Source organism: Delphinapterus leucas, chromosome 1 (assembly GCF_059928025.1).
Source record: "Delphinapterus leucas isolate spDelLeu-1000000601 "Yukka" chromosome 1, BTC_Dleu_Yukka2, whole genome shotgun sequence".
Taxonomy (NCBI): Eukaryota; Metazoa; Chordata; class Mammalia; order Artiodactyla; family Monodontidae; genus Delphinapterus; species Delphinapterus leucas.
Genome location: NC_143129.1, coordinates 29,759,423 through 29,786,213, shown reverse-complemented (window position 1 = coordinate 29,786,213; position 26,791 = coordinate 29,759,423). Strand labels below are relative to the sequence as shown.

Below are 26,791 nucleotides of genomic sequence, written 5' to 3'. Positions count from 1 at the left end.
TGCAACAGGAGTCGTCTATTTATTGATATTAAGACACTTCCCAGCAGTAACTGCTTTTAACAAGGACTCTAAAGGTAATAAAATGATGACAGCATCATAGACAAAGCGTCGGGAACATTCCTTGCAGAGAAAATTGGCTTCTCCTCTCCGGCCAGAGTGATCAGGCGCCACATGCCGTCCCAGGCGTGACCTCCCGGTCCCGAATATACGCGCCCCGTCCTCCGGCTAGGCCCTCAGAGGACTCCAGGCTGTGGGGCGAGAGCAGGGGCCTTCCCCAAGCCCCTCCCACATCTCAGAACCTTCCTCAGCTCCTCTGGACCGATTTCCCACGTCTCCTGTTGGTGAAGCAAATGCTCACGAAGGGGTGAGCCACGGCCTGGTGACAAAACAACCAGCACCAAAAAGCTGGTCCTTCCTCTTCACAAAGTCAACACAACACTTTTTTATTCTCTCTCTCTTTTTTTTTTTTTTAAGGAAAGAAAAGTCTTAAAAATATATGGCACTAGAGTGTACAACTGTACAACTGCATCCAGTTACCGTTTCTTCCAGCTTCCAGGCCACGGTGCCCAGGCTTCCCCTCAGATGTAGAGCTGATGGGAGGCCAGGGTGTCCATGAAAGGCCGTACCAGGTTGTCTGTGGAGAAGTAGAAGATTAGCCCGAACGTGATGGAGATGGGGAGGGCGGGCAACGCTTTCTTGAACACGGCGAGCAGCAGGAGGGTCAGACACAAACCCTGCAGGACACAAAGGCGAGGGGGTTGGTGGTGGCCACGGGTATGGACGGGGGACGGAGAGCAGTCAGTGATGGTACAGTCCCTGGGTTCAGGAGCCCTGGACACCCCGTCATCTTCCCTGGTCCCCTCAACAGCTCTGTGAGGTGCCTGAGGGCAGGAGTTCTCACCCCGTAGCAACGCCCTGCACATGGACGGGTGAACCAGAAAGCAGGCCTCCTGACCCCTAGAACGGGGCTGCCACTACCAGACTACCTCCCCTGGCTGGCTGCTGGAGGGAGGCGTGACCTGACGGTGAGGAGCTTTCCCCAAGGGGACGTGTATTTATACAAGAACTGGACGGGCTGGACTGAAAGCCAGCAATGTTCTCAGCAGCTGACACCGAGGGAACCAAGACGTCACGTGACCCCGCCCTGGGGAGCAGGCACAGTGGCTGCCTATCCTGTTCCCAGCCCAGTCAATGCAGGCAGTGGTCCAGGGTGGGGACAGGACACCAGAGTGCCTGCCCTATCCCTGGGGAGAGCAGGAATTCAGGGCAGACAATCTGGAAGTGGAGGAGCCTGGGAGTTCACTACCCCATGCCTGACACACACTGGGCAAATACAGAATGTCTGCAGAACTGGAGCCTCAGCCCTAACGTGCCACGTGCCACCCGGGGTTCACCAGGCAGAACGCCGAGTATGCACCGTTCAGAGCCTCCACCTCTCCAATCACCATAAGACGCTTCCCCACCATGTGTATCTGACCATGTTAAGTGACGTACAGGTCTCCAAATTTCACTGCTGGGGTTCAAAGTGATGGGCCCCCGTCTCGAGTCCCAGGAGATCCCATGGGGCTTCAGAACCCCATGGTGCCTGGGTGGCATGGAGGGAAAACACACAGCCCTGGCTTCAGAGACTCGAATTCAAATCATAGCTCGGCCCTCACAGCTTTGTGCCCACGGGCCAGGCCCTCAACCAATTCCGTCTTCTGTAAATCTCAGGTCACCATCCCTGCCTCGCAGGTGCCGTGAGACAAATGCACAGAGCTAGCCAAGACCTCGGCACCCGGTGCACAAGCTCAGTAATGTCAGAGCCCCTGGTCACTCCTCCCCTGTGCTGTGCCTGCATCTGTTGATGACCAGAGCCTCCTGTAAACCTCGGTCTCATCTTGAGGATCTTCTTGGCAACCCTGCCTAGCCCCTCCAAGGGATAACAGCACCTGAAAATTCCCCTGGGTTCCTGGGCCCCCCACCAGACAGACCCTCAGGGGCCCCACTGCCCAGGGCTGGGCAGGGAGCATCCCCCAGCCCACTCACGATGAGGATGGCCACAAAGCAGGCCAGCGTGGTGTTCCAGTCCCCACTGCCCGTGGCTGCCGCCTTGCCCACCAGCACGCTGTAGAAGATGAAGTCTCCGAGGCCGAGCTTCACACCCCCTGTGTGGTGGAGACAGAGGGAACCCATAGGTCTCGGAAGCCCCAGGAGGAAGCGGCAGAGAAGGCTGACCCTAGCCAAACAGCCCAGGTTCTCTGCCCAGCCCAGGGGCCAGAGTCCTGAGGAACGCAGAGGGCAGATGGGGTAGTGTGACTGCCCAGCTCATCTCACCTGGACTCTGGGACAAGGACTGGCTGCCTTGAAAAAACAGCAGCCAGTGGGAAAAAGGGGGAACCTGTAGTCTGAGTGACTTGCATTCTGGGCTGTGCAAAGCCAGCATTTCTGATAACTCAAGTAAAACTGCTGCTTGGCGGGCTTCCCTGGTGGCGCAGTGGTTGAGAGTCCACCTGCCGATGCAGGGTACACGAGTTCGTGCCCCGGTCCAGGAAGATCCCACATGCCGCAGAGCGGCTGGGCCCGTGAGCCATGGCCGCTAAGCCTGCGCGTCCGGAGCCTGTGCTCCGCAACGGGAGAGGCCACAGCAGTGAGAGGCCCGCGTACTGCAAAAAAACCCAAAAAACAAACAAACTGGTGCTTGGCACTTGGTTAAGACAAGAGTGAATAAAATGCATTGCCTGGGGCTGATGGGAAGCTACCCAACTGAGCGCTCAGTTTGAATTATAAATGCTTTTTAGGAAATTTAATTTCACTACTTTCAAGAACATGTACAATACCTGAGGTTCTCTGGAGACTCATGTCCCTTAAAAATACGTAAATGTACATTGTAAATCAACTAAACTTCAATTAAAAAAATAAGTAAACATAATTTGTAACTAGTGTATCCATTACTGATAAGGAAACAAGAGCTTCTAGAATGCTTTCATTTGTTTCCTTTCGTACAACTGCCCTGTACGCTTGTTTATAGGATAATTTTATTCATCACAGACAATAAAAATGTTTAAGAAACAGACTTGAATTGAGGAGGTCTGCATCAAGGAAACATGCTCTGCCCTGTCCGCCCCCCTCGCCTCCCTTCTGGGCTCCAAGCAAGATGCCCCTCACCTCGGTCTGTCCCTTCCTCCACGGCCCCTCTTCTCTGACTTCAGTTTCCTCACTTTGGCTCCTGCCTCGGCACAGAGCAAACACTCCAGTTTCGTCACCTCACAGAGGTGACTTCTCTTGCCGTGCCTCCTCTCGCAGCTACCCCCACTCCTGCTTCCCTGCCCTCTCCCTTCCCTTCTCTCTTCTTTTTCAATCAGTTCTTTCTCAAAGGAACCGCACTCACTTCCCAGGCACTTCAGAGATCTCTGGCGGCAGGTCCCACGTCCCCCAGCCAACGTGCTCTGGCCAGGCCACCGCCCGGCCCCCGTGGACACCCTCAAGCTACCTGTCTGTCTCAGCGCCCTGTCCCCTGGCTGGCACTCCCCGGGGTCCTCCACAAGCGCCCTTCCCTTCATCCCGTAAATGTCGCCCACGCTGTCTCCCTCGCTCTCCATTCTGACCCTACACCTTCCCTGGGTACCTTCTGGGGACCCGCAGTTCTGACAACATGTATATCCTGGTGACTCCAACTCGGGTCTCCAACCCTGACGTTCCTGAGCATCGCTCCCCTTCGTGTGTCCGTGGCGTCTCCATCTGACGTCCTGCAGAGCCTCCCACCTTCCCCCGTCACCCTCCACGCCTCCCTGCCCATCCCTTGCCCAGCCAAGTCCTGCCAGTGCGTCCCAGGTATGTGGTGGCACCACCTCCTCTCAGCCTGCTGCCTGAGTTGGGCCCTCATGGCTCTTCCCTCAGGTTGTCCCCCAGCAGTCTGTGTTCCTTGCTGCTGCCCGGGATCTGTCTGGGATGCAGCTCTGCTCACTTCAATTCCCTGCAACAAACCACTAGCGGTTCCCCACAGCCTGCAACATGAAGTTCGAGCTCCCGTGAGTGCTGTGCACCCTTGAAGGTCCGGCCCCCAGCTGCCTGGGCCACCAAACTGCCCCGAGCTCCCGGAAGGCCTCCTCCTCTCTCATCTGAGCCTTTGCCAATGCTGCTGTGTAACAAAGAATCTAACTGGCCTTTGTCCCTGGTTCCAGGAGGGAGACCAAATCCTTGGAGTTTCCCCAGTAACAGAAGTGTCTTTGTTATTCAGGAGCCCCTTGGATCATTTATGCAAATGAGAGGATCAGGATGGCACTGGTCTCCAGAAAGACCACGTGGTTATGTGATAAGGGGGTTGGGACTCTGGGCCAGACCAACCTCTGGGGAGAAGAGGGAGCCTGGAGATGAAGTCCAGTCCTGCGAGCAATGTGGCTCTTCATTTGGCTGGTCCTGATTTGTATCCTTTATACTAAAACTGTAATTGTAAGTTTAGTACTTTCCTGAGTTCTGTGAGTCGTTCTAGCAAATTTTCCAACCGGGGGGGGGTGTGTGTGTGGGAACCCCCAGATCCGTAGCCAGTCGGTCAGAAGTGCGGGTGGCCTGGAGACCCCCAGGACTTGTGGCTGGCGTGTGAAGCGAGGGTGGCCTTGTGGACTGTGCCCCGGTGGGATCCGTGCTGACTCCAGGGGCTCAGTGCCAGGCCTGGGCTGCAGCCTGGCAGCCTGTCTGCCGGGTGACCGACTTGTCCTTCCAGGCCCACCTCGGCATTATCTTCTTCCCCAGGTCTGCCCTGAGTACTTTATACCTCACCTCCCCCCGCCTGGGCTGCTCCCACAGGGAACTTCTCAAGGGCAGAGGCTGTTTTAATCCTGCAGCACCTCCCTGTTCCCATGTGCCACCCGGCACATAGTAGGTGGTCCATAAACGTGTGCTGATGGAATGGCTATTTTAATCCCCTTGGGAACACAGCCATATGTTAGAACGTCTTTGGGTGCGTCTTCAGGACGGCCTTCCACACCAGCTCCTTCTGCCCCCAAACACCCGGGGCTCTGCCTGGGGGAGTCTCCACCCTAGCTCCACTGTCAGTCCCATCACGGAGCCGTGCTGTTGGCGCTGACCTGCTCAGCCCAGCCGGCCCTCTGAGCCCAGAGCCCACGCCTGCGTCCCCCATGGCTGCACGGGGACGTCCTCAGGCCACGCAGGTGCACACTTTGCCGGCCACAAGCCTGCCCTTCTCCCTCATGTCCCTCCTCCCGTGCAGCTCAAAACCCTCCCCCACCCCCCACGGCTCCCACCGCTCACGGGACACAGACCAGATCCCCGTTTTGATCCAGAAGGCCCCTCAAGTCCCTGCCTGCCTCCCTGCCCCATCTCTGCACTCGGGTCTCAGCGTCCTGCCTTCACTGGCTCTAACTCACCGTGCCGTCTGCCTCAGGGTCTCTGCTCCCAAGGTCCCCTCAGCTGGAAACACACCCCCGCTGTGCGTCCCCCTCTCCGAGTTCCAGTGGCTCAGCCTCTGGAGCTCAGCTCAGAAGTTACTTCCTCAGGCGACTTCCTCGGACCCCTTGAAACAGGTCATGAGCCCCGTCAGCGCTCCCCATCACCCCGTGTTCTCCTTCACGGTCCTCCGGCTCCGGGGAGGGCGGTCAGTGCCCACGCCTGCGTAGCTGCGTCCCCCAGAGCTGCATCCGTATGACCGCCCCCCAGCGCAGAGCGGGCACGCAGCTGGTACTCAACCAATGTCTGCCACACACGAGGTGCAGCCTGGGCGTAGAAGTCCCCGCGGCCTGTCGACAAGGCTGCGCCTTTGCAGGCTCCTCCTTGACTTTGCGAAGCCGTCTCTGATGTGGAAGGGGCTCCTCCCCTCGCGCCCTCCTCCCCTGACCTCAGGGGGCCCCACCCGGGCCCACGCAGACGGTCGGGACACCTTACTTTCCTCCTCCTCCTCCAGCTCCTCCCCCGGGTAGCCAGGCAGGGGGGGCGCAAAGACTTCAGGGTACGAGGGCTCCCCCAAACTGTCACAGGAGTCCTCTTCTGGGTGTCCGGTGTCGTGTGAGCAGGGAGCAAGGGAGAGAGACAACAGCCCATCAGATGGTTCTCTGAGCTCAGGGCTCCCCTTCCCTTACCATCCCCCTACCCCCCCACACCCTGCCCGACCCAAAGAGGATTCTCCAGTCCACACACAAGGGAAGGGAAGGGAGAGGAACGGGGCCGAGGCAGAGGAGCGCGGTCCCACCGCACTCGATCCCCAGGGCGTGCGTGTCCGGGGGGGCTGGTCTTCCCACCTGCCCCTCCAGCCCTCGTGCCTCCCGCAGGGGCCAGGCCAGGCTGAGCTGGATGTGGTGAAAAGCCACCCCCGATGATGAGAGGCTGTCAGCCCCCGATACTCACCCATCTCTGGGTCGTAGGGGAGCTGAAGGGCTCCCTGAGAGGAGGGGTCCAACTTGGCCATGCCCACTGTCCACACCATGGCAGCTGGGGAGGGAGAGAAGGGTCAGGCCTCAGGCAGTACTACCTGTGGCTGCCCCCAGGGCCTGGGAGGCAGGCGGGCCAGTCTGTGTCCCCAGAAAGCCTGCACAGGACCCTCAGTTCCTGTGGGTATTTGCTTATGCCCCACTGTTAGGGGGCCGCTGGGGGTCCAGACTCACTGACCAGGTATGGGCAGACGATGCTTCTTCCTGTCTTTTTTGGCCTCCTCACAAAAACAATGATAATGTTGTTAGTGAACAAGTTTGGTGAACTAATTATGTTTTTGTTTTATTGTGGTAAAAAAAAAACATGTAACATGAAATATGTCATCTTGACCATCTTTAAGGGTACAGTTTAATAGTGTTAAGTATACTCACACTGCCGTGAAAGAGATCTCCAGAACTTTTTTTGTCCCGCAGAACTGAAACGTTGTACCCACTCCCAATCCCCCAGCCCCTGGCAAGCACCATTCCACTTTCTGTTTCTATGATTTTGACTACCTAAGATACCTCGTATAAGGGGACTCATACAGTATTTATCTTTCTGTGACTGGATTATTTCACTTAGCATAATGTCCTCAAGGTTCATCCATGTTGGAGCACGTGTCAGAACCTCCTTCCTTTTTCAGGCTGAATAATAATCCATTTTCTGTATATACCACATTTTGTTTATCTCTTCATCCATCCACAGACACCTGAGTTGCTTGCATCTCTTGGATATTGTGAATAGTGCTGCTATGAGCATGGGTGCACAAAAGTCTGTTCACGATCCTGCTTTCAATCCTCTTGGGTCTATGTCCAGAAGCAGGACTGCTGGATCCTGTGGTACTAACATGTTCTCTCTCTCTGGCCTAGAAACTCTCTCCTGAACTCTTATCCCATCTCTCCAACTCTCCATCTGAATGTCCAGTGAGCATCTCAGACTCAACATGCCCTGAACGCTCTCAACAACTGCCCTCCGACCCGCCCACCGGCCTTCTCCTTCTCAGTAAGCAGCAACTCCATCCTTTTTGTTGCTCAGGCCCAAAAAACTGACAGTAACCTTGACTCTCTTTCTTACAACCTGCACCCCAACCATCAGAAAATCTCGCCAATTCTGCCTCCAAGATGTCTGTAGAGTCCAAGCACATCTCAACGCCTCTACTGCTGCCTTGGGGCCAAACGCCAACATCTCTCTCCCGGATTATTATTCAGCCTCCAAACCTGGCTCCTGCTTCTACCCTTGTCCCTGATACAACCTTCGTGGTCCTGTTAAAACGTAGTCAGGTCAGTCCACAGTCTTCCAGTGGCATCACATCTCACTCAGCAATAAAAGCCAAGTCCCCACCATGGCCTAAGAGGATCTGACCTCCCCCGCTCCCCGCTGGCTCCCTCTGCCTGGCCTCGGGGCGCTCCGAGCACACCAGGCCCACGCCCACCTCAGGGCCTTTGCACTTACCACTGTTCCTTCTGCCTGGAGTTCTGTCACCAGATATTCCTAAGGTGGGTCTCTGGTCAAATGTCACCTATGACACAGGGCCTCCCTGACCACCTTCTGTAAAATAGCACCCCTCACTGCCCTGGAGTCCTTCACGCTCCCCCCCACACCCCACTTTATCTTTCTATGGAGCTCTCACCTCCTGACTTACGTTTGCCTGTTGGGTCCCTGTCTGCCTCCCATCCTAGAATGTAAGCTCCATCAGAGCACAACGACGGTGAGCGGAAGTCTGACACGGCTCAGTCTTTCCATACACAGTCTCTGCTCATTTTTTAGGCTGTGCCTGGAATGTGCTTTCTCACCCTGGGGCCAGGCCGCCAACGGCTCTCCACGACACGCTCAGTTCTTCATTTGTATAGAGTGCCAACTCTAGCCATTCATAGGCTGTTTCCCAGTGCGCCCTGCAGACAACTGAGCCCCAGAAATTCAGGCTCTCTACTTGAGTAACAGAGGGGAGGGCATAAAAACCACAGCGCAGTGAGCTCCCTGAGGCCTGGGACCTTGTGGATCTTGTTTCCATGGCAACCGCAATGCCCAGCACAGCGCCCACCACAAAGTATGAATTTGATGCATGTCTGTTGATGCCTTTATAAGTACAAATCCCCGAGTGTACTGGCCCTGAGGCCAGCAGCAACCCCGAGGGCATTCCCTTCACAGACTTCACTTCAACCATCCACGAAGCTGTTGAGGTAGCCCAGGGAAAGGTAGGCGCACCCTTCCCCCCCAGACCCCCACCCTAAAGAGTCCCTCTCCAAAGTCCCTTATCAGGGGCCTGGAGGGCTGAGTCGGTGGCCTTGGGCTCATGGGAACGCAGCCTGTAGCCACCACGTGCCACTGGAGCCAGGTGGGAGGAAGCTGCGGGGCAGGACCACATCCCCTGGTGCCCTCTTCCTGCTCTGACTTTCCAGGTTTCTTCCTGTCTAAGAGCAAGACACAGCCCACCTTCGTCTCGGAAGGTGGAGCCCTCCTGGGGTCACCGAGGCTGCCTCGTCTCCTTTCGTCAGGGAAACGGTTAACTATCTCCTCATCACCTCCGAAAGCCATGTATGTATCATATACTCACATGAATATATCAGGGCAGGAAATATGGGCTCGTTTCTCTCCTGGGCAGTTTCTACCAGCATTCTCAGCGGCCCTTTGGGGCACAGCACAGCCACGAGATCTGGGAAAGCAAAGACGCCCTTGGCATGTTAAGAAACATGTTTATTCCCAAGCAGCCCCCAGAGAGGAACCAGCCCCCTAAACACCAGGCGTCGGAGCGAGCGTGTCCCAGAGCCCCAGGCCGAGGCTCTCAGACCACGCCCTGCTGCTCCAGCAATCCCACCCCCGGGTTTCAGCCACGATCCCTAGAGCCTGCACTGGCTGCAGCCCACAGTGGGGTCTGAGCGGTGTCCAAACAGGCTAGCTGCAAACAGGGAACTGCTGTGTGCCTCAGAGGCCAGAGGATGGGCTTGAAGTCCCACTTCTCTGAGCCCCAAATTCCTTATCCTAACAACGTAAGAAGCAGTACTGGTGATGGCTATCACACTGATACAGGCGGCTCTCCATATCTCTGGGTTCCGTATCCATGGATTCAACCAGCTGTGGATCAAATATATTCAGAAAGTTCCAAAAATCAAAACTTGTATTTGCCGCACATCGGCAGTTATTTACATATTGTTTATGCTGCATTATGCATTACAAGTAACCTAGAGATGATTTAAAGTGCTCGAGAAGTGTGCGTAGGTTATCTGCAAATAATACATCATTTTATACAAGGCACTTGAGCATCCTCGGGTTTTGGTATCTGAGGGGGTTCTGGTACCAATCCGCCGAGGATACCGAGGGACGACTATACTAACTGAAGAGCAGCTAACGTTTTGGGTGCTCGTTATTTATCGGTACTGTGCCCAGTCTCAGGGTTGTTCTGAGGAACAAATGACTTCCAGCGTGCAAAGTGCTTAACGGTGTGAGTGCTGTTATTAGTAACCATGTCAACAGTCACGATTCCACAGGACCCCACTTGTTTTTTTTTACAAAGGTGAACTTTCTAGAAAGGGGATCATCCAGGCCTCCCGGGGCGGGGGTGGGGGGAGGGGAGACTTCTCAACACCCATCACCCTTGTCCAGCAGTGAGGACTCAGCCCTGGACGTCACTCCATGGCCCACCCCTGCAAGCTCATGGCCCACCTACCATACACTGAGATGGCGCCCAGGATGACCCACGCAGACCACTCTGGGAGGTACTTGATGAACACCAAGGCCATGAGCGCGCTGATCATGATGAGGTAGGCCTGCTGCAGCACCAAGGGGCCCTTCCAGTGGATGCACACCATGCCCACCGCCCCGAAGTTCCAGACGGTCAGGAACAGGGTGGGGTAGTCCATGGCCACATTGTAGGTCTTGAGCACTTCCCTGCGGGACCACAGTCAAGCCCGTGAGCTGGGAAACTCAGTGGAGATGTTAAGACCCTGACACAGTTCAACACCCTTCCATCATTAAGTCCCAGCCTGGGTTCTTCCAACCTCTGGCTTCACCTGCTTACATCTCCTTCCCTGTTTCCATGAGCCCCACACGTAACCACTTGAAAAATTTATGAAACGGTGGGGAGTACCCCAACGTCTCACCCTTGGGCTGGTTCCCATAAACGTGCGCCGGCACGGCCTGGAAGACCCTCTGCCTGTGGAAAAGGCCCTTGGAAAAGTGTTCTCTCCTGTCCCTCCAGGCTCTTTGGGCCCCTGGGTCAGGCTGATGTCCCAAATCCAGGGCAAGAGAGATCCCTTTCCCCATAAACTAGGAGGTACCCAGGCCCAGCCCGAAGATCAGAATGTAAATTTTGAGGGGACTCTGCCCCCGAACACCCCCACCCCTGCTGGGGTTCACAGAGAACCCCCTCTGTGATGGCTCTGCGTTATTTGTTTTAAATCAGGAACCAGAAGGAGACGTGTGGCCCAACTCGCAGCTCCACTCCCGTGTCGAGGAGGCCGGGCTCCTGGAGCAGCAACACGGGCAAGGTGTGGAGACCAAGGGGTGCCCTTCCCTCCCAGGTCCTTCAGACCCACTCGTACCACAGGGGAGGGGTCTCGAAGGACCCTGTTGCCCACCGGCTGCCACTCACCCAAGGTAGATGTAGGTGAAAAGGAACAGCAGCATCAGGGAGGACATGATCAGCCAGCCGTGGATGAACTAGACGGAAACAGGCAGCATGGTCGCAGGCCCCGGTCCTCGGGACTGACGCCCAGGCCTGGAAACCCTTCTTCCTTAGGCTCCTCCCTGACTATGTTGGAAGGTGGCCATTTTACAGATAAGGAGGGCACAGACGTTCAAGGAGTTCTCTCCAGGTAACCCAGCCAGCATACGAAGGAGCTGGAGCTCCTTCAGGTCTGAACACCTAGCACTCTACTCCTTCTGGACACGCCAGGCACATTCCACGCTCTGGAGATAAGGCTGGCAAGGTCTCTGCGCCCACTGGCTACAACCCAGTGTGAGGGCGTGAGACAACAGACACACAGACACATGTTAGCATGAAGTGATAGGGCTATGAAAAAAAACCTGGCTGGATAAAGTGACAGGAGACCCACTGGGGTGCTACTTTATTAGACAGAGTGGTCAGGGAAGACTCTTGAGGTAGCCTGTTTAGAAGAGTCAGCCCGGGGAGTCACTGCCCACCTGAGGGCCTAGAGACAGGTCTTCAGAAAGACACGTTCCTCCTCCCCTGGCCAAATAAGGGAGGGTCAAGGGCGAGAGTGGGGCTGATCCTCAACCAGTCCTTTAGGCAGCCGGCAGCGGCATGGTGGTCACCGCTACCAGCCTCCCTGGAGGACAGAACCATCGGTCACCAGCTCAGGACGCTGGGGACCTCAGCAGCCACCTGGTCTGTCTGCCATGCTGTGCGCTCCACCCAGAGCGGAAGGGGCCGCCTCTGGAATGTGCTGACTCTCCTCATCCCACCTGGGCCTGCCCAGTCCACCGTTGTCTCCTGCCCACGTCATGGAGTAAATCTTACTGCACGGAGGGTCGAGCTGCCTCTTAACAGTCCCTGGGAGTGGTCGCGTGACACCTGCTGACCAGAGCAGTACCGGCTTTTCACTGGCCATGCTCCTTCTAGCTTGTCCTTACACGTGCTGTATCCTCTGCTCCAAACACAAAGCCCTCTACCCTGCTTCCTGCCACCCACGGCCATCCCTGCCCCAGTTACGAACTGCCTTTATACAGGTAGCTATTTACTGAGAAGCTCCAGCTCTCGGACACTCCCCCCCACACTGCTCACCCCCACCGGTCACCCCCGCTGGGACGGGGCTCATCCCTCTAGACTGAGCCTCCCCATCTGTCTCTACCTGCTCAACAGATGGCAGCAACCTAATATGAAGTGCCGCACACACCTGTGTGTGAACGGTTTTAAATCAGGTAATGTCTAGTTCAACTTCCGTTCAGTCTTCAGGGCTTCAAAGCCTTCCTTGGGAGAAAAGCCTGAAACCCGTGCCTAAAAGCTTACGGATGTCTATGGACGATTTGGGGACTCAACTCCCCTGTTCCTCCCTGGGACTGCCCCGCAGAGCAGGGGGCCCGCCCGAACGTCTCCCAGTGTTGGAAGACCTCGGCACAGCAGCTGTACCTCTCCAGCCGACAGGGAAATGGGAAAATAAAAATAAACTTGGAGGGGAAGTATATCGGGTGAAAGGAGCCTAAAATAGAACATCTCACTTCTTCAGAAGGAGAAGCAAAATAAAATTAACTTCTGAACGTGAGAAGTAACCCTATGAACACTGCAAAGAGGAACTCAAGTAAGTGGGATTATGTGTAAATTCAAAGGACAGGAGTATTAGGTAATCCATGGGGGCGGGGCAGAGGTGGGGTGGGAAAGAGTACAGGCAAACCTCAGCGAGGTTGGGTTGGGTTACGGACCACGATAAAGAGAGTACCCAAGAAAGTGAGTCACAAATTTTTTGGTCTCCCACTGCATGTAAAAGTTAACGTTTATACTATACTGTAGTCTATTAAGTGTGCAATAGCATTATGTCTAAAAAAATTTTTAAAACAGCATCAACTGAAAAATAATGCTGTTGCAAAAATGGCACCAACAGACTTGCTCAACGCAGGGTTGCCACAAACCTCGAATTTGAAAAAAACGCAGTGTCTGTGAAGCCCGATAAAACGAGGTACGCCTGCACCAAAAATCAGGGTCTATTTTACAGAAGGAAAATGAACTCTGTTAAAAAAAAAAAAAAAAAAAAAGAGCCAGGGTTGCTGCCAAAGAGGCACTGAGGCATGGCAGGCAAGAGGAAAGCAGGCGGACTGGCACTCACCTTGTAGCAGCGGTACTTGTAGAGCACGACCAGGAAGATGGTCATGATGACAATGACGCTGATCATGATGAGGGTGTTGAGCACGGAGTTGAGGAAGCGCTGGCCCACCGAAGATGTGTCCTCGGTGAAAGGTGTGTAGATGCTGAGGGAGGGGCAAGGGCTAGGTCTCTGTGCCCTGCCTGCTTGTACGCCTCACCCCGAGGGAGCCTGGACCTGGGGTGCAGGTGCCCTGGGCACCCCTGCCTCTCAGCACCGTGCTCTGGCTGCCCTGGCAAGCGCTGCCCACCATCCCCATGAGCTGCCCTGCCTTCCCGTCTCCTGGCTCCTGACTTTGGCCTATGACTGAGCCGATGTAGCCGCACGGAAGGGCCTGGCTGGCCTCACCAAGGCCTCCCCTGGCCCCCACACCAACTCAACCCTCCCCTGGAAGTGCTTCTCTCTGCTGACCCCAATCCCCAGCTCTGGTCCAGGGAGACCCAGCTGTTCCCTACATCCACTTCCTTATCAGCCCCATCGAGCCTAGGACGCCTCCGCCCCCGCTGCTTCCCCTACCCACACCCAGCGTAACCCCATAGCTGCACAGGCAGCTAATAAACTCAGAAGGTAATTCATTGATCCCTCGCTCTGGACGTAGGGAAACAAACTGCCCGCGAAGTGCTCAAGGTCTCTTAACGCTTTTCACCTGAGCTGCTCTGAGTCCCCCAACAGACTACAAGCTTCCTGAGGGCAAGGGCTTCTTTCTCTACTCTTTTCATTAAAAAAAACCATAAACAAAATTTAACAAAAACTCCCTAAAAAAAAAAAAAGATGTTTAGAGAAGGTACTAGGCAGCAATTACCACAGGGAGGCTGGGGGAGGGAGCAGAGAGAGCCCTCCCATTTTCCCAGGCTGCTGCTTCTGCCTGCGTTTTCTTTGTTAAAAGAAACAGAATCTCCCGTGCAAGGCCGGGAGTGAGCTAAGAAATCATTTGGTCCTCCTTGGTTTACACTCATGGGGATATGAATGAAGAGGCCCAGAGAGAAAGCAACTTGCTTGTGGTCACGCAGTGATGGGTGGTACAGCCACACCTGGGACGGAGGGCTTGCCTCCTGCAGTGAGACCCAGCATGCTGGAGCTCTGCCCGGCGGGTGGCAGATGCTCTTCTAAGCCCTTTATGTGGATTAACTCACTCAATTCTCCTGGTAACCTTGCTATCAAACCCATCATATAGACGAGGAAACTGAGGCCGAGAAAGGTTAGCAGTGTACCCAGGCAGGTCACACAGCCAGGAGGCAGTGGACGGACCAGGGTGTGGACTCGGGCAGCTCCTCGGCCCTGCTCTTCACTGCTGGCATGGGGCCAACACAGGCTGTACTCCCCTCCCCCAGCTCCCCCTCCCCCTCCCCGCCAAGCCCCCAACTCACAGCTGTCCATTCTTCTCCGTGTAGAAGCGCACGGACTTGATGGTGGCCACCACCACGATCATGCACAGCGTGACAGGCACAAATAGCATGATCACATGCTTTGCCCCATATTTGAGGGTCAGCTCCTCCTCCAGGCCTGGTGGCCGCCCGGGGACCCCGCTGCAGACGTAGCGGTCAGGGTCCTCCTCATGGTCCTCCTCGCTCTCCTGGCCTCTCTGTGGGAAACCACACTGTGAGGGCCACGGAATGCCCCCCCAGAGGCCTTAGCGACGTGGCGCATGGGTGTTTTGGAACCGGAAACGAGAAGTTTGAATGTTGCTTTCCAGATGTAAGAACCAGTCTATGGGCTGTAGTTTAGATGTGGGAGTGGTGGAATTGCAGGACATTTGAAAAGTTTATGAGGACAACGAGAGATTTAAGTTGGCGCTGACCACCACAGATTCAGGAAGGGAGGGCACTTTGCTGTGGAAGAGGACGGTCCACTTAGCTGTGGAAGAGGACGGTCTGCAGAATGGGTCTGGGGCATGTCTAAAGATCTGTCCCCTCCTTCAGTATAGGGACTCAGGATGCCACTCAGTTCTGTTCACATGGCCACGCTAATTTGGCAGGCCAGGTGATAGGAGGAGGGCAGAAATTAAACTTTGTTGGTTGAAACATCACAAACTAGAATGGTCAGCACACATGGGGACGTGGGGACTGTCTCTGATTGTTAATAAGACACTGGGAATTTGCAGAGGAAGAAATTACTTTGAACTTTTTGCACCCCGCCCCGCCCCCCAAAGCAAGCATGCAAGATTTGCAGCTCCGAAGCGAAGAGGCTAACTGGGCATCAAGCATCTGGGAGGATCTGGGTTACGTATAAATGAGGAGGCAGAGAAGGAGGACAGGACGCCAGGCGCTGGCACACACTGATCTGCAAGAATTTGTTTTGGAATTGTGGCAATTCAGGATCATTAGCTGCTTTGTTAATTACATTAACAGCCAAGACAAAGCCAAATGAAACAAAAATCAAAAGTGGCTGTTCTTTGGTATCAGTTCTCTGCAGAGAGGATTCCATCTATATATTCATCTGAGAAAGAAAGGAACACTGTTAATGAACAGGAACTGAAATAGTTGAAATGCACAAAAACTCCAGGAGATAAAAGACAAAGCAACTAGCAAGAAACGGGCTAAGGAGTAGCTGTGCAGTGGTCTTGAGCTGGTGAGATCTCTCTCAGAGCCCAGAGGAGGATAGGAGAAGTGAGCTCAAGTTTCAGCAAAGGGAAATAAGGCTGGCTGGAAGAAAAAATTACTATAATGGGCAAAACGAAGAATGGAATTTAGGCAAATTCAGATGTTGTTTTACCCTGATGAGGAGGGAGGTGGCTTGGCTAGATGACTCTCCCAAGTATATCCTCCACTTCATACTGTTACAGTCTCCTGCCCTGCAGGCTGCAGAGGTAAAATCACAGTGCAGCCCACCCCTCCTGCTACGGGCTGAATGTTTGTGTCCCCCAAACTCACACGCTGAAGCCTAACTCCCAATGTGATGGTGCTAGAAGGTGCGGCCTTTGGGAGATGATTAGGTCACGAGGGGGGAGCCCTCACAAATGGGATTCGTGCCTTATAAAAGGGGCCCGAGGGCTTCCCTGGTGGCGCAGCGGTTGAGAGTCCGCCTGCCGATGCAGGAGACGCGGGTTCGTGCCCCGGTCCGGAAAGATCCCACGTGCCGCGGAGCGGCTGGGCCCGTGAGCCATGACCGCTAAGGCTGCGCGTCCGGAGCCTGTGCTCCGCAACGGGAGAGGCCACAACAGTGAGAGGCCTGCGTACCGCAAAAAAAAAAAAAGGGGCCCGAGAGAGCTCCCTCACCCCTTTTGCCAGGTGAGGACACAGAGAGAAGACACCTGCCTATGAACCAGGAAGTGGGTCCTCACCAGACATCAGATCTGCCGGCACCTTGATCTTGACTTCCCAGGCCCCAGAACAGTGAGAAATAAATTTCTGTTGTTTATAAGCCACCCAGTCTATGGTATTTTTGTGATAGCAGCCTTGAACTAAGACACATCCCCAGCTCAAAAGTCAAACATGAATCAGGTAACCTCTTGGTGACCATGTCTGGCCACCTACCAAAAAGGTTCCCTCCAGCAGTTTCCTCCTACCGTCCTTTCGTCTCTGCGCTGCCTGTCCTGGCATCCAAACTCACTCTCAGGTTCCTGTGGAAATAGTAACCTGCACTAGGAAGGCAAACCTAAGGGGCAGGGCCAGGAGGGAGAGAATCACTCAGTGCATTGCGGAGTCGATCTGTAATAGGCTGTGTCTGTGCAGAGTCTACTATCAAGCCTTCACAGACCTAGGATCCACCATGGTGGACCACCCGCCCTTTTGGCCAATTCTCACCTTTACTTTCCCCTCCCTCCCACATCAGGGAATGCCTGGTTTCTGTCCATTGGGACCCCAGGTACCTGTCCGGAGGCCTTGGACTGCTGGTGGGAACCTACCCACTGGGCGGCACCCTCTCCGTTCTCCAGGCCCTGCCTGCCTTCCTGGCAGGAGCGCGGCATGGGGCTCTCGGCTGACATCAGGGACGTCCGCTCGTCACACACTTCTTCCTCGCTGTCAGAGGCCATGAATGTGAGCATGACCCTACCTCCGAACGTGCCTGGAAAAGGAGCACAGGGGACCTCGTTCCACTCTCCTGCGAGGCAAAGGTAGCAGAGGGTGAGAGGCGGCTTTAAGACCTGCACAGCCCGCAATGACCACCCAAGACGTGCTTGTCAAAGGACTGCTATAAAGCAACAGTCTCCAGGAGCCACTACTGAGGCTGCAGCAACCTCGAGAGGGACTGGCTAGAGGAGATCCAGGCCACAGGGGGCAAAACCCCCAACTAGAAATGTCAGAGCCCCTCCAAACTGCCAGCACACTCACTCATTCAATCAACAAACATCTGTTCAGCACCTATTGTGCGCCAATGACACTTCTGTCGTAAAAAATTAAAAACCAACCGTCCAACGTGACAAATTATATAATCCAGGTGTTCATCAAGAGGTACAGAAGCACAAAGAAGGGACTAAAACTCAGAGATCAGGAGTGTTTTCTGGAGAAGATAACGTCATCTGACGGAGACAGATTTTCCCAGGGGGGAGGGAATGGCAGAGGGCATGAAGAATGTTCCAGCCTGAGCCCAGCACTGCCGGGGTTGGGGTGGTGATGCTGTGGAGGTGTGAAGGGTCTCTGGTGCCGAGTTCAGGAGGTGTGCTTCGTCCCCCGAGGACAGAGGTGACAGATCTAGATCTCTGGTTAGAAATATCAGTCTGGCCACTGACTGAAAAAGGAGTAAAAAGAAGGAAAGGTGACCTCCCTGGAGACAATTGTGGGTGGTGAAGAGGGCCTAAGGTGGCAAGAATGGATGGGAGTAAGGAGAGGGAATCCAGAAAGGGTAGGAGGTAGACAGACAGGACCAGATGTGTGGGACAAAATGGGACAGAGTCCAGGACTAGGGCCAGACAGGGAGTAGGATGGGAGAAGCGGAAGAACAAGGTTTCAGGGGAAACACTGTGAATTTGATCCAGGAATCTGCTGAATGTAAATGGGTTAAAAGGGTGAAGATGCCTGGGAGGCAGCTGAGTGCTGGGGCCTGAGGTGGAGATGAGAGTCATGAGTTTAGAAGTGACGGCCACGGGAGCAGTGAGCCGAGACCACGAGAGGCGAGCGTGTGTGTGAGTGTGTGTGTGTGTGCGCGTGTGTGCGTGCGTGCGCGCGCGCTGGGGAAGTACAGCTGAGCGTGGGACCCACAGGAAAAAACAAGGCTGTAGGGACCATATGGGAGGGAGCCTGTCCCTTGGGACTGCTGTGTCGCAGTGGTGCGGGCAGAGCAGCACCACCGGGAAGCCGGGGCAGCCCAGAGCCCTACCAACATCCTGGGCAGGTCAGCTGGGCTAGCGGCTGGGCCAGCTCCCCCGTCACCTGCCTCCTGGGACCCTGGGGCAGCCTCACGCCACTCGGCACAGTCAGGTCTGCTCTCAGCTCAAAGTTCATCTCCACGTCAGTTGCCCCCAAGAATTTATGATTTTCAAGTGGAGCAGGCAGGTTCCTTCTGCTGAGTCAGCCAGCTCTGCTCATCTTGGCAGGGTCCGAGGCTGCTGCTGTTTTTGAAGACAGTGCCCCAGGCCGTGGCCTGGATTACTCCCAGCTGGACTTCTACTCCATCCCCAAGTATAGGCCCGCGGCAGAACCTGACTCTGCTCACCTCACAGACTCGGGCCCTCACAAAAGGCTCCCCCGTGGCTCTCACAGGGATTTCAGAATGAACACGCTAAGCTCCCCAGGGTTCAGCAGAGATAAGACAAGTACAGGAGTGACAGCAGTAGTGACATCAGTAGGAAGTAAAGTACAGCAGCTGCCAGGAGGGGTGACGAGGACGCTGTGCTACTGCAGTTACGACTAAGGTGGGGACCAGGGAGCCAGTGGTGGGAGGCAGACCATCCCAGGGCGGGGCGTGGAGGCCTGACCGGGGAGGGGGAGGTGAAGCTAGCAGAGGGGGCCAGCCAGGGTTTTGGTGCTGAAGAGGGATGTGACCAGAGTGCGCTCTGTGGGAGCAGAGGGCCAGCTGAGCCCTCCTGCCTCTTCCCGGGAGGCCCCAGGACTAGTGTGGCCTAGGGCCCAGGAGGCGGATCTGCTTCTCAGCGCCCAGACCTGGGACCAGCAGAGTCTACCTCAGAGCCCAATTGGAGGGGACACGGCTTTGCAGCCCCACAGGCTGTGAGACCTCGGGAAGTTCCTAGCTTCCTTCATCTACAGTAACGGTAACGAAAGAAAACTACTTAATGGGGACCCAGAAGGGAAAACTTCAAAGCGCTCCTCCTCTGCAAGGCTGGGCCCTGCCAGATAAATCCCAAACAGACCCCTGCCTGGACCCAGGAGATGCCCTCGCTGCCCACTCTGGTAATGGTGAGTCTATTCTTACTCAAAAAGGGGTACCCGCACACAGAGCTGGCTGCATTTCTTCAAGCTAAACCGGGACATTCCAACTGGAGCAGTGCAGTGGCTCTTTCCATACTTTATTCTGTAGCACGTCAGATTTGTTTGGGGTGCGAATTAATAATTTAGTTACGATCTCACTCCTTCTATTCTTCCCACACCTCTGGAGGGCCTGTGATTTGTCTTTACCACGACTGGAGGAGCAAATCAGGAGTCCCTGCACCTAAACGGCAGGGCTGCACTCCCAGGGCAGAGGGCAAGCTCATCCTTCAGAACCACAACAGCTGCAGCATCCTGGCTGCCTCTTCCCCTAGTGGGGAAATGGACAAACAAGGAGTGAAGATGCTTCTTGGAAGGAGACAGGGAGCTACGGGGCGGGTGGGGACAGAAAAGCACGGGACCCGGATCAAGTAAAGTCCTTCCAATTTCCATTTCTTCAGCCAGTCACCAAATCCCAGGAATGCACTTCTGCCTCCCGAAGTCTGTGAAGGACACGCCCAGGGAGAGTGAGCTTAAAAAAGGACTGTATCCCTTCCATGCAGCATCGCATTGCACAGAGGCAGGAAGTCAGAAAACTACAAAACACGCTTTTCCATCCACCACATGTAATTCATGGCCTCCTCGCGAGAAAACAAACGCTCCCTGAGAAGATTCCTTCCCTCCTTGCGCTCTGCCCAGGACTCCCAGAAAACCAGGGCACAGAGCGGCTGCAGCAGGGAAGGGCTGGACTTGGCTGTGGCTCTAATCGCAGCCCTCTGGGCCTGGCGGTCATGAGCAGAGGTGGAGGTGCCTCTCAGAGCTCCTAGCACCTGAGGGCATGGCTTAGGACTTTCAGAAAGCTGTAAGATGCTTGAGATGCTGCTTTTCAAAGTGGTCCAGGCCACCTGAGGGGTGGTGATAGAACAGCTGCTGAGCACTCACTATGCACTAAACACAACAGTCAGGTACGAGGTGCTGCTATCCTTCTCCATTTCACAGATGAGGGAACAAGAATTAAAAAGTGATAGGTTCAAAAAAAAAAAAAAAGTGATAGGTTCAAAGTCAAAGTCATCCTTGGACCTAGGTGGTCAGGTTCTGGGCTCTTAAATGCTACGCTAGGGTGCTTATTTAAAATGCAGATCCTAAGTTCCATCCTGGCCAAAGGTCCAGGGATCTGCATTTTGAGATGGTCCCTGGGCAATTCTTAGGCTGGTGTTAGACCTTCCCTGGAGCTGCTGCTGAGTAATCAGATGCCCCAGCCAGGGCCCAAACTTGGTACTGGAAGTGTCCAGTTACAGTTCACCTCCCTGTCTCAGGGGCAGGGCACCTCGCTCACCTAGCTTGGCACACCTACTGCTCTGTACAACTTGCTTGCTGAATGGGGGCGTGAAAGAACGAACAGTCCTTCCTCCTGAATACCCTGTGCCTGGTCAGAGAGCCACTGGGGAGGCAGATGAGCAGGTGCTTTTCAGACTAGGAGAGCCACAGGGGGAGAAGAGAGTGGTCTGGCTGAAAAAGTCCCCAAGCAATGCCCACCTTGAAGGAGGGTGTGGTAAAACTGGGGCTCAAGCGTCGCTGGTACCAAATGGACCAGGCTTTCTGAAGGCAGTAAAAATCGAGGGCTTTAAAAACATTCATACCTTTTGATCCTGAAATGCTACTTCTTGGAATTTGTCCTAAGAAAATAATAAAAGATTTACATAAAAACATGGTTGTTGCAGTCATTTATAATTTTTTTTAAAAAGTGAAAATGACCAAGATGCCTGACTCTGTATGATAATATATCCATTTGATGGGATCTAACATATGACTACTAAAAATCTCACTTCAGAGAATATTTACTAAAAAAAAGAAGAATATTTACTAACATATGAAAACAAGATGTTAAATTTAATAGATATAAAACTTGACATACATAATTATCTGAATTGTCTTAGAAAATACATGTATATGAAGGATTGGCAAGAAATATTACAAAACATTAATGGTGGTTATCTTTGGATAGTGAGATTGTGGGTGATACTTTATATTTTTCTGCATTTCTCAAAGCTTCTATAATAAACATGGATTGTGCCTGGCGTTTTTTGTAAAGCTATTAAGTTTTTAAAGGGAAATAACAAGCATCAACATTTAGACAGATTTTCTTCCATCCCGCCTTCTCCCACATCCTCTCTCCCTGGACTGGGGGGAACAGATGGACTCAGGAAGCCTCTTTTACACCTTCTCCTAACCCCTCTTATTACCTGGTTCCTGAAGGAGAACAGAGCAGCTGGGATGTACTTCCTTTTGCTTCTAAGTTGGAACTGAAGACTGATGATACTCTGCAATCCTTGGAGGGAAAAATCACCACTCAAATGTATGCAGATAAACAACCTTCTTGCTAGATGTTTCTCCACATCAGAGCACCAGTGACGCCAAGAACTCCTGCCGGGAGGCTGACTCACAGGCAGGTGCTGGTGGGACTGGGTGACTCTCCTACTGCTGATGTCAAATCCTATCAACCACATAGCAACCGGCTCTCCGTTCTCTCTGACGGAGCAGCGGGAAAATGCAGAGAAGCTAATGGGAGGAACAGGTGCCTAAGACTGCATTCTGGAAACCCTTCCCAGAACAAAGCACTGTGGCTCAAAGCTCTGTGCATTAGGATGTAAAATCAAACATCCAAAGAAGCCACTGCTCACTCCCATTAATCAGCTGAATGGGATCCAAATGCTGAATGAGCCAAACCAAGGGAGTGTGACCCAGAGAATTTCCCCAACCTTGCTGTGTCAGCAGTTCCTGCAATTATTATAGAAACCCTGGTGGCCCAATTTCCTCAACCTGATTTTCATTTCAGAGAAATGCAAAGGTTTTGACCTTAAAGTTTAAGGCCAATGGACCTAAATAGGAAATCGATCTTTAAATGCCATAGTAAACGCAAGTGCCTCATGCAAAAAGATGGAAATTTCGGCTCCAAAAGAAAATTGGGAGTCACTGCACTTAAGACAAACAGGTGGTCAGCGGAGAAAGGCTTGGATCCGGGTACTTGTTTTTGCAGGCCTAACTGAACAGTGCCCCTCACTTCCTTTCATCATTGAAGGATAGTTGACTTCCAATATTACAGTAGTTTCAGGTGTACAACATAGTGACTTGATAGTTTTATAGATATCCCATATAACGTTATTGTAAAATATTGGCTATATTCCCTGTGCTGTACATTACATTCTTGTATCATTTATTTTATACATAGTTGTTTGCACTCCTTAATCCCCTTCCCCTATCTTGCCCCTCCCCGTTTCCTTCTCCTCACTAGTAACCACAGTTTATTCTGTTGGTCTGTTTCTGTTTTGTCACATTTGTTCATTTTATTTTTCAGTGCTGCCTCAAAGAGAGTGGCATTGGTTTTAAATGGGCCTCTGTCTATGGTCACACGGTTACTTCACAGAGCTCCCATGACCCCTGGGGTGTTCCCAGCCTTCCCTCATACTAAGGAAGAATTTCCTGAGCTGAGGAAATTCCCTTAGAAATTCCCACAGCTTGCCTGCCTGTCTCCCCCGATCGTGTACTGGCCCTGGCTGACCTTCATCCATCTGTCCATCCACCCTGCCCATACTCTGATGCACATCACTTGCCAGATGGTTCTCCCCAGCACAGGGAGGTGGCCTCGGCCGGAGCCAGGGCCTGAGTCCCACAGGGAGGCCCTGAAGTCCCACTCCGCCCTCCCAAGTCACAGGCCCCAGGCGACCCTATGGGGCCTCCTGAAACCTTGACCCAGGCTCTAGAGTTACCTCTGTCTGCCCTTTCCTACTCAGAAGTTCCTAGGAAACATTTTCTCTCATTTCCTGAAGGAGCCTGGAAAAGGGGCGGTTTGGAAGTGGCAGAGGGAAGCTGGGAAGGTGGCCACCGTTGAGTAGGGCCCAGAAAAAATTGTGGGGTTTTGTTTGTTTGTTTTAATGAGAAGCAGTAAGCCAGTGGGCAAAAGCTGAGCCTTAGAAACGGACAGAGTTCAAATCAGCTAGCTGACTGATGTGAACCACACACTGGGACAAGTGGCCCGCACACTCGGGCCACTTCACATGGCCCCTGTCCTCTTCTGTAAAAAGCAGGATAGGCACACTTTGCAAGATTACTGTAAAAACTAGAGGTAATGTGTAAAGTGTCTGGCACAGAGCTCAATAAACGGTAGTTATAATGAAGATGAAATAAAGGCAGGGACTCAGTGAGAAGGGATAACAGAAGCCTGTTGATGGCCCTCTTGGAAAGCTACGATCTGCTAAACCACCAGACACACGAGTTGAGCACCAAGGTCACGCCTCATCCAGGCCCCGGGTGTTTCCACTTTAGCCCCAGTCCAGGGCACTCCGGCAATGTGAACATTTTGTCAAACAAAAGGGCAAGTCCGTAGACTGATGTCAGAGCTGGCAAGGACCTTATAGCCCATCCGGTCAGCACCCCATTTCCCATTTAGGGAAACTGAAGCCCAGAGGGACAAAAGGACAAAAGGTTAAGGCCCATGACCAGAAGCCACAGTTACAGCTCAGGTCTCCAAATTACCAACAAGGAGCTCTTCCCTGCTGCTGTAAAGTACTTGTGAGGGTCACATACTCAGTGGCCCAGGACCATAGTCATGCAGGTAGCCTACAAAACACAGACGAGGTCAGGATATGTCTCAGCAGATAAGGTACAGCAGAAAGTGAGCACCCTTTAATTTTTCTTCCCACTGCTCCAGAAGACTGTATTTTAGCAAAGAAAATCAGCAACCCATTCTCCCAGGCAACGAAGAAACTGGACAGAAATGATCTCCCTCCCTCACACCTGGTCCTCCCTGAGGATCAATTTGAAATTCCTTTTCCCCAGACTGTAAGAACACAGCAGCCTCACCACCTCCAGGTCAAGAAGTCAACACTGATTACACAGGGCTTGAAGCCCATGTCAGATCTGGCCAGCTCAAGGTGCGGAGAACCTCTCAGGCCCTGGCCAGGGGCAGTGTGGAGGGTGTGCCAGCTTCAGAGCCCTTGTATTCCACCCCCAGCCCCACCCCCAGCTGCTGCAGTCCAGGAACAGGTGGAAATACTGGCAGAAACATTTGTTATCTTGCCAGTCCCCAACTAAACAGTGTCTAAATGTCAAATCAACAGCTGAAAAACAGCCAAACATGTCTCCAATAAAACATAATGTGACCTACACACACTGCTTTGGTTTCTTTATAAAAAATTTTTGTTTTTTTTTTTTGCTTTGCCAGGTAGTTGCTAATGGAGACCACAGAGCAATGTCCTGGGCGGTAGTGCAGTGACATGGGTAGGGCATGAGTGTGGGAAGCCTCCTGTGCAAAAACTCAAAAGATGAAGAAGACACAGCCAGCTGGGTTCAAATCCTGGTGCTCACAGCCATGGAAGCCACACAACAGGACAAGCTGCTTGTCTCCCTGAACCTCAGCTTCCCCTTCTGTAAAAGGGTTAAAAATAAGAACTGCTTCAGTGTGATCGATGCTCTTAAGACAACTGTGACAACCACTGTACAAAATGGCTTTTTATTGTATATGACAAACCTAAGTTATGTTATTGTCATTGTTACCATCAGTGACTTAGAGAGAGGCCAAGGTAGGTGGGAGCCTCTCATTTGGCAAAGCCTGGGGGTACAGCGGGGCTGTGAGTAGCCACAGGGGAGCTGGGGGGGAGGGGCGACGGGCCCCCAGGCGCATCTGAGCGGCAGCCCCTGGCCACGCTCTTCTTTGTCCTCCTCTTCTTCAAATAGACAGGCTCAGGGCATTCACCTCCCATGCATGCACATGTCAGACTCTAGACTTGGTGCACAGATACTTCAACACCAAACGATACAGAATTTTTCCTAAAAACCTGACACAACAACCATCCCACTCCTGTACAGCAACATTCCACCAAGACCCCCACCTCCAGCCACTGCCCTGAATGCTCCCTCGCACACCCAGGGCACAAACCTGGATGGCCTGCCTGACAGGTGGCTGAAGCTGCAGCTCTGAGCTGGAGACAGGACCCGAGGCCCTTTCACCAGCCGGGCTCAGACAACACCGCTGCCAACACATTTCCTTGTCCCACACGGCCACATTCACACAGAGGGGAACCTGAGGCTCACACACCGGAAGCAGCTTATACGAAGCCTTTTAACTACTGCCAAAGGTCTTGGCTGAAGTCCTTGGAGACTCAGGTGTCTACAGAACGGGGTCTATGTAGAAGTCAGGGGCATCCATACCGGAAGCCGGGGTCTGTACCGATCAGTTACTCTCAGGACAGGCTGGCAACCCAAGTTGTCAATTTTGGGTCAAGTTGGCTCTGCAACTGTTCTGGATGGGATGGATGCCTCTCAGGTTCTCCGTCTGTAAATGAGGATGCAGGTACTGCACCAATCCACAGTTCGTACCGTAAAAAGGGAATACTCATTAAGGCACAGGCGGGGGCATTTCACCCAACTGTCAAAGGGCTGAGGTCTAGTCCCAGGGCTGGACAACAGAACTAGAGTCCAGGACAACGGGTTCTAAGCTTGGCTCTCATATAGCCGATCTGCGTGACCTTGAACAAAGTCACTTTAGCTCTGTGGGCTGAGTTTCTTCATTGATAAAATTTTCTTCAGCTTCAAAAGCTAGATTCTGCAAGTCTCCTCGCAGCTGTAAATGCCTGATAAAACGGCCAAATACCAATGATAACGAAACTGGGGTCTCCAAGCCCAGGCCTGAGGTCCTGTTCCTCAAGTACGCGGGAAGACCTCCGCCTCCCCTCCTGCCCCCGCCAAGCACTGCCCGGGCCGGGTGCCACAGGCCGGCAGAACTGGGCGCCCATTAGGTGCCAGCCAGGAGGGAGGAACACAATGCCGCGTCCGCACGCCTTCGAGACCCACGTGCACTGCTCCTTTAAATGCCCCGGCCCTGTAACAGCCCGCACCTCGTCCACCCCGGCGAGGGCTCCAGCGGCCGGGTGGACCGGGCCCTGCTGAAGGCCCGAGGCCTGGGGCCCCTCCCCGCGCTCCTTCCACTCCCCAGTTCCGGGCCGGCCCCGCCGCTGTCCCGGCGCCCTCCCCTCCCCGGCCGCTGGAGCCGCAGCCCCGGAACCCTCCAAGGGGCCGCGACCCACCGCCGCGAACGGCGTGCGGAGGGCAGGGCCCGGCTCGCGGGTTGCGGCTCCACCCCGTGTCCTTCGAGCCGCGGGCGACCGGGCCGCGACCCGCGCGCGCGTTCCAGCCCGCTCACCTGCTCCGCAGCGGTCCTCCGGCATTGTTTACGCAGCTGGCAGAGCGCCCGCCGGACCCGGCGCCGGCGCAGACCCC

At 53.9% G+C, this 26,791-nt stretch overlaps 1 protein-coding gene across 12 annotated transcripts; it reads right to left on the bottom strand.

Moving 5' to 3' along the window:
* PSEN2 (presenilin 2) lies at positions 1–26,791 on the bottom strand. Of its 12 annotated transcripts, XM_022579357.2 has the most exons (16): positions 26,715–26,791; positions 25,724–25,847; positions 21,760–21,845; positions 21,157–21,192; positions 17,023–17,219; positions 16,720–16,773; positions 14,582–14,796; positions 13,179–13,320; positions 11,879–11,935; positions 10,991–11,058; positions 10,067–10,287; positions 8,957–9,055; positions 6,340–6,423; positions 5,881–5,982; positions 2,029–2,147; positions 1–734 (listed from the first exon to the last, which is right to left on the bottom strand). In XM_022579357.2, the coding sequence occupies exons 5-16, from the start codon at positions 17,197–17,199 to the stop codon at positions 579–581; spliced, it is 1,494 nt and encodes a 497-aa protein (XP_022435065.1). In that variant the 5' UTR covers positions 17,200–17,219; positions 21,157–21,192; positions 21,760–21,845; positions 25,724–25,847; positions 26,715–26,791; the 3' UTR covers positions 1–578. The 12 variants fall into 12 exon arrangements, with proteins under 12 accessions (XP_022435065.1, XP_022435066.1, XP_089763523.1 ...); XM_022579358.2 differs by lacking the exon at positions 25,724–25,847 and having other exon boundaries at positions 26,715–26,787; XM_089907397.1 differs by lacking the exon at positions 26,715–26,791 and having other exon boundaries at positions 5,881–5,979; positions 25,724–26,284.

What these genes read in the sequence shown, in the direction of transcription:
- PSEN2 (XM_022579357.2), bottom strand. Translation starts at nt 17,199, where the DNA reads ATGCTCACATTCATGGCCTCTGACAGCGAGGAAGAAGTGTGTGACGAG. An exon ending in ACGGAGAAGAATGGACAGCT is followed by an intron (nt 13,321 to 14,581) that starts GTGAGTTGGGGG and finishes CCCCTCCCTCAG; the next exon opens with CATCTACACACCTTTCACCG. An exon ending in GGGCGCCATCTCAGTGTATG is followed by an intron (nt 9,056 to 10,066) that starts GTAGGTGGGCCA and finishes TTGCTTTCCCAG; the next exon opens with ATCTCGTGGCTGTGCTGTGC.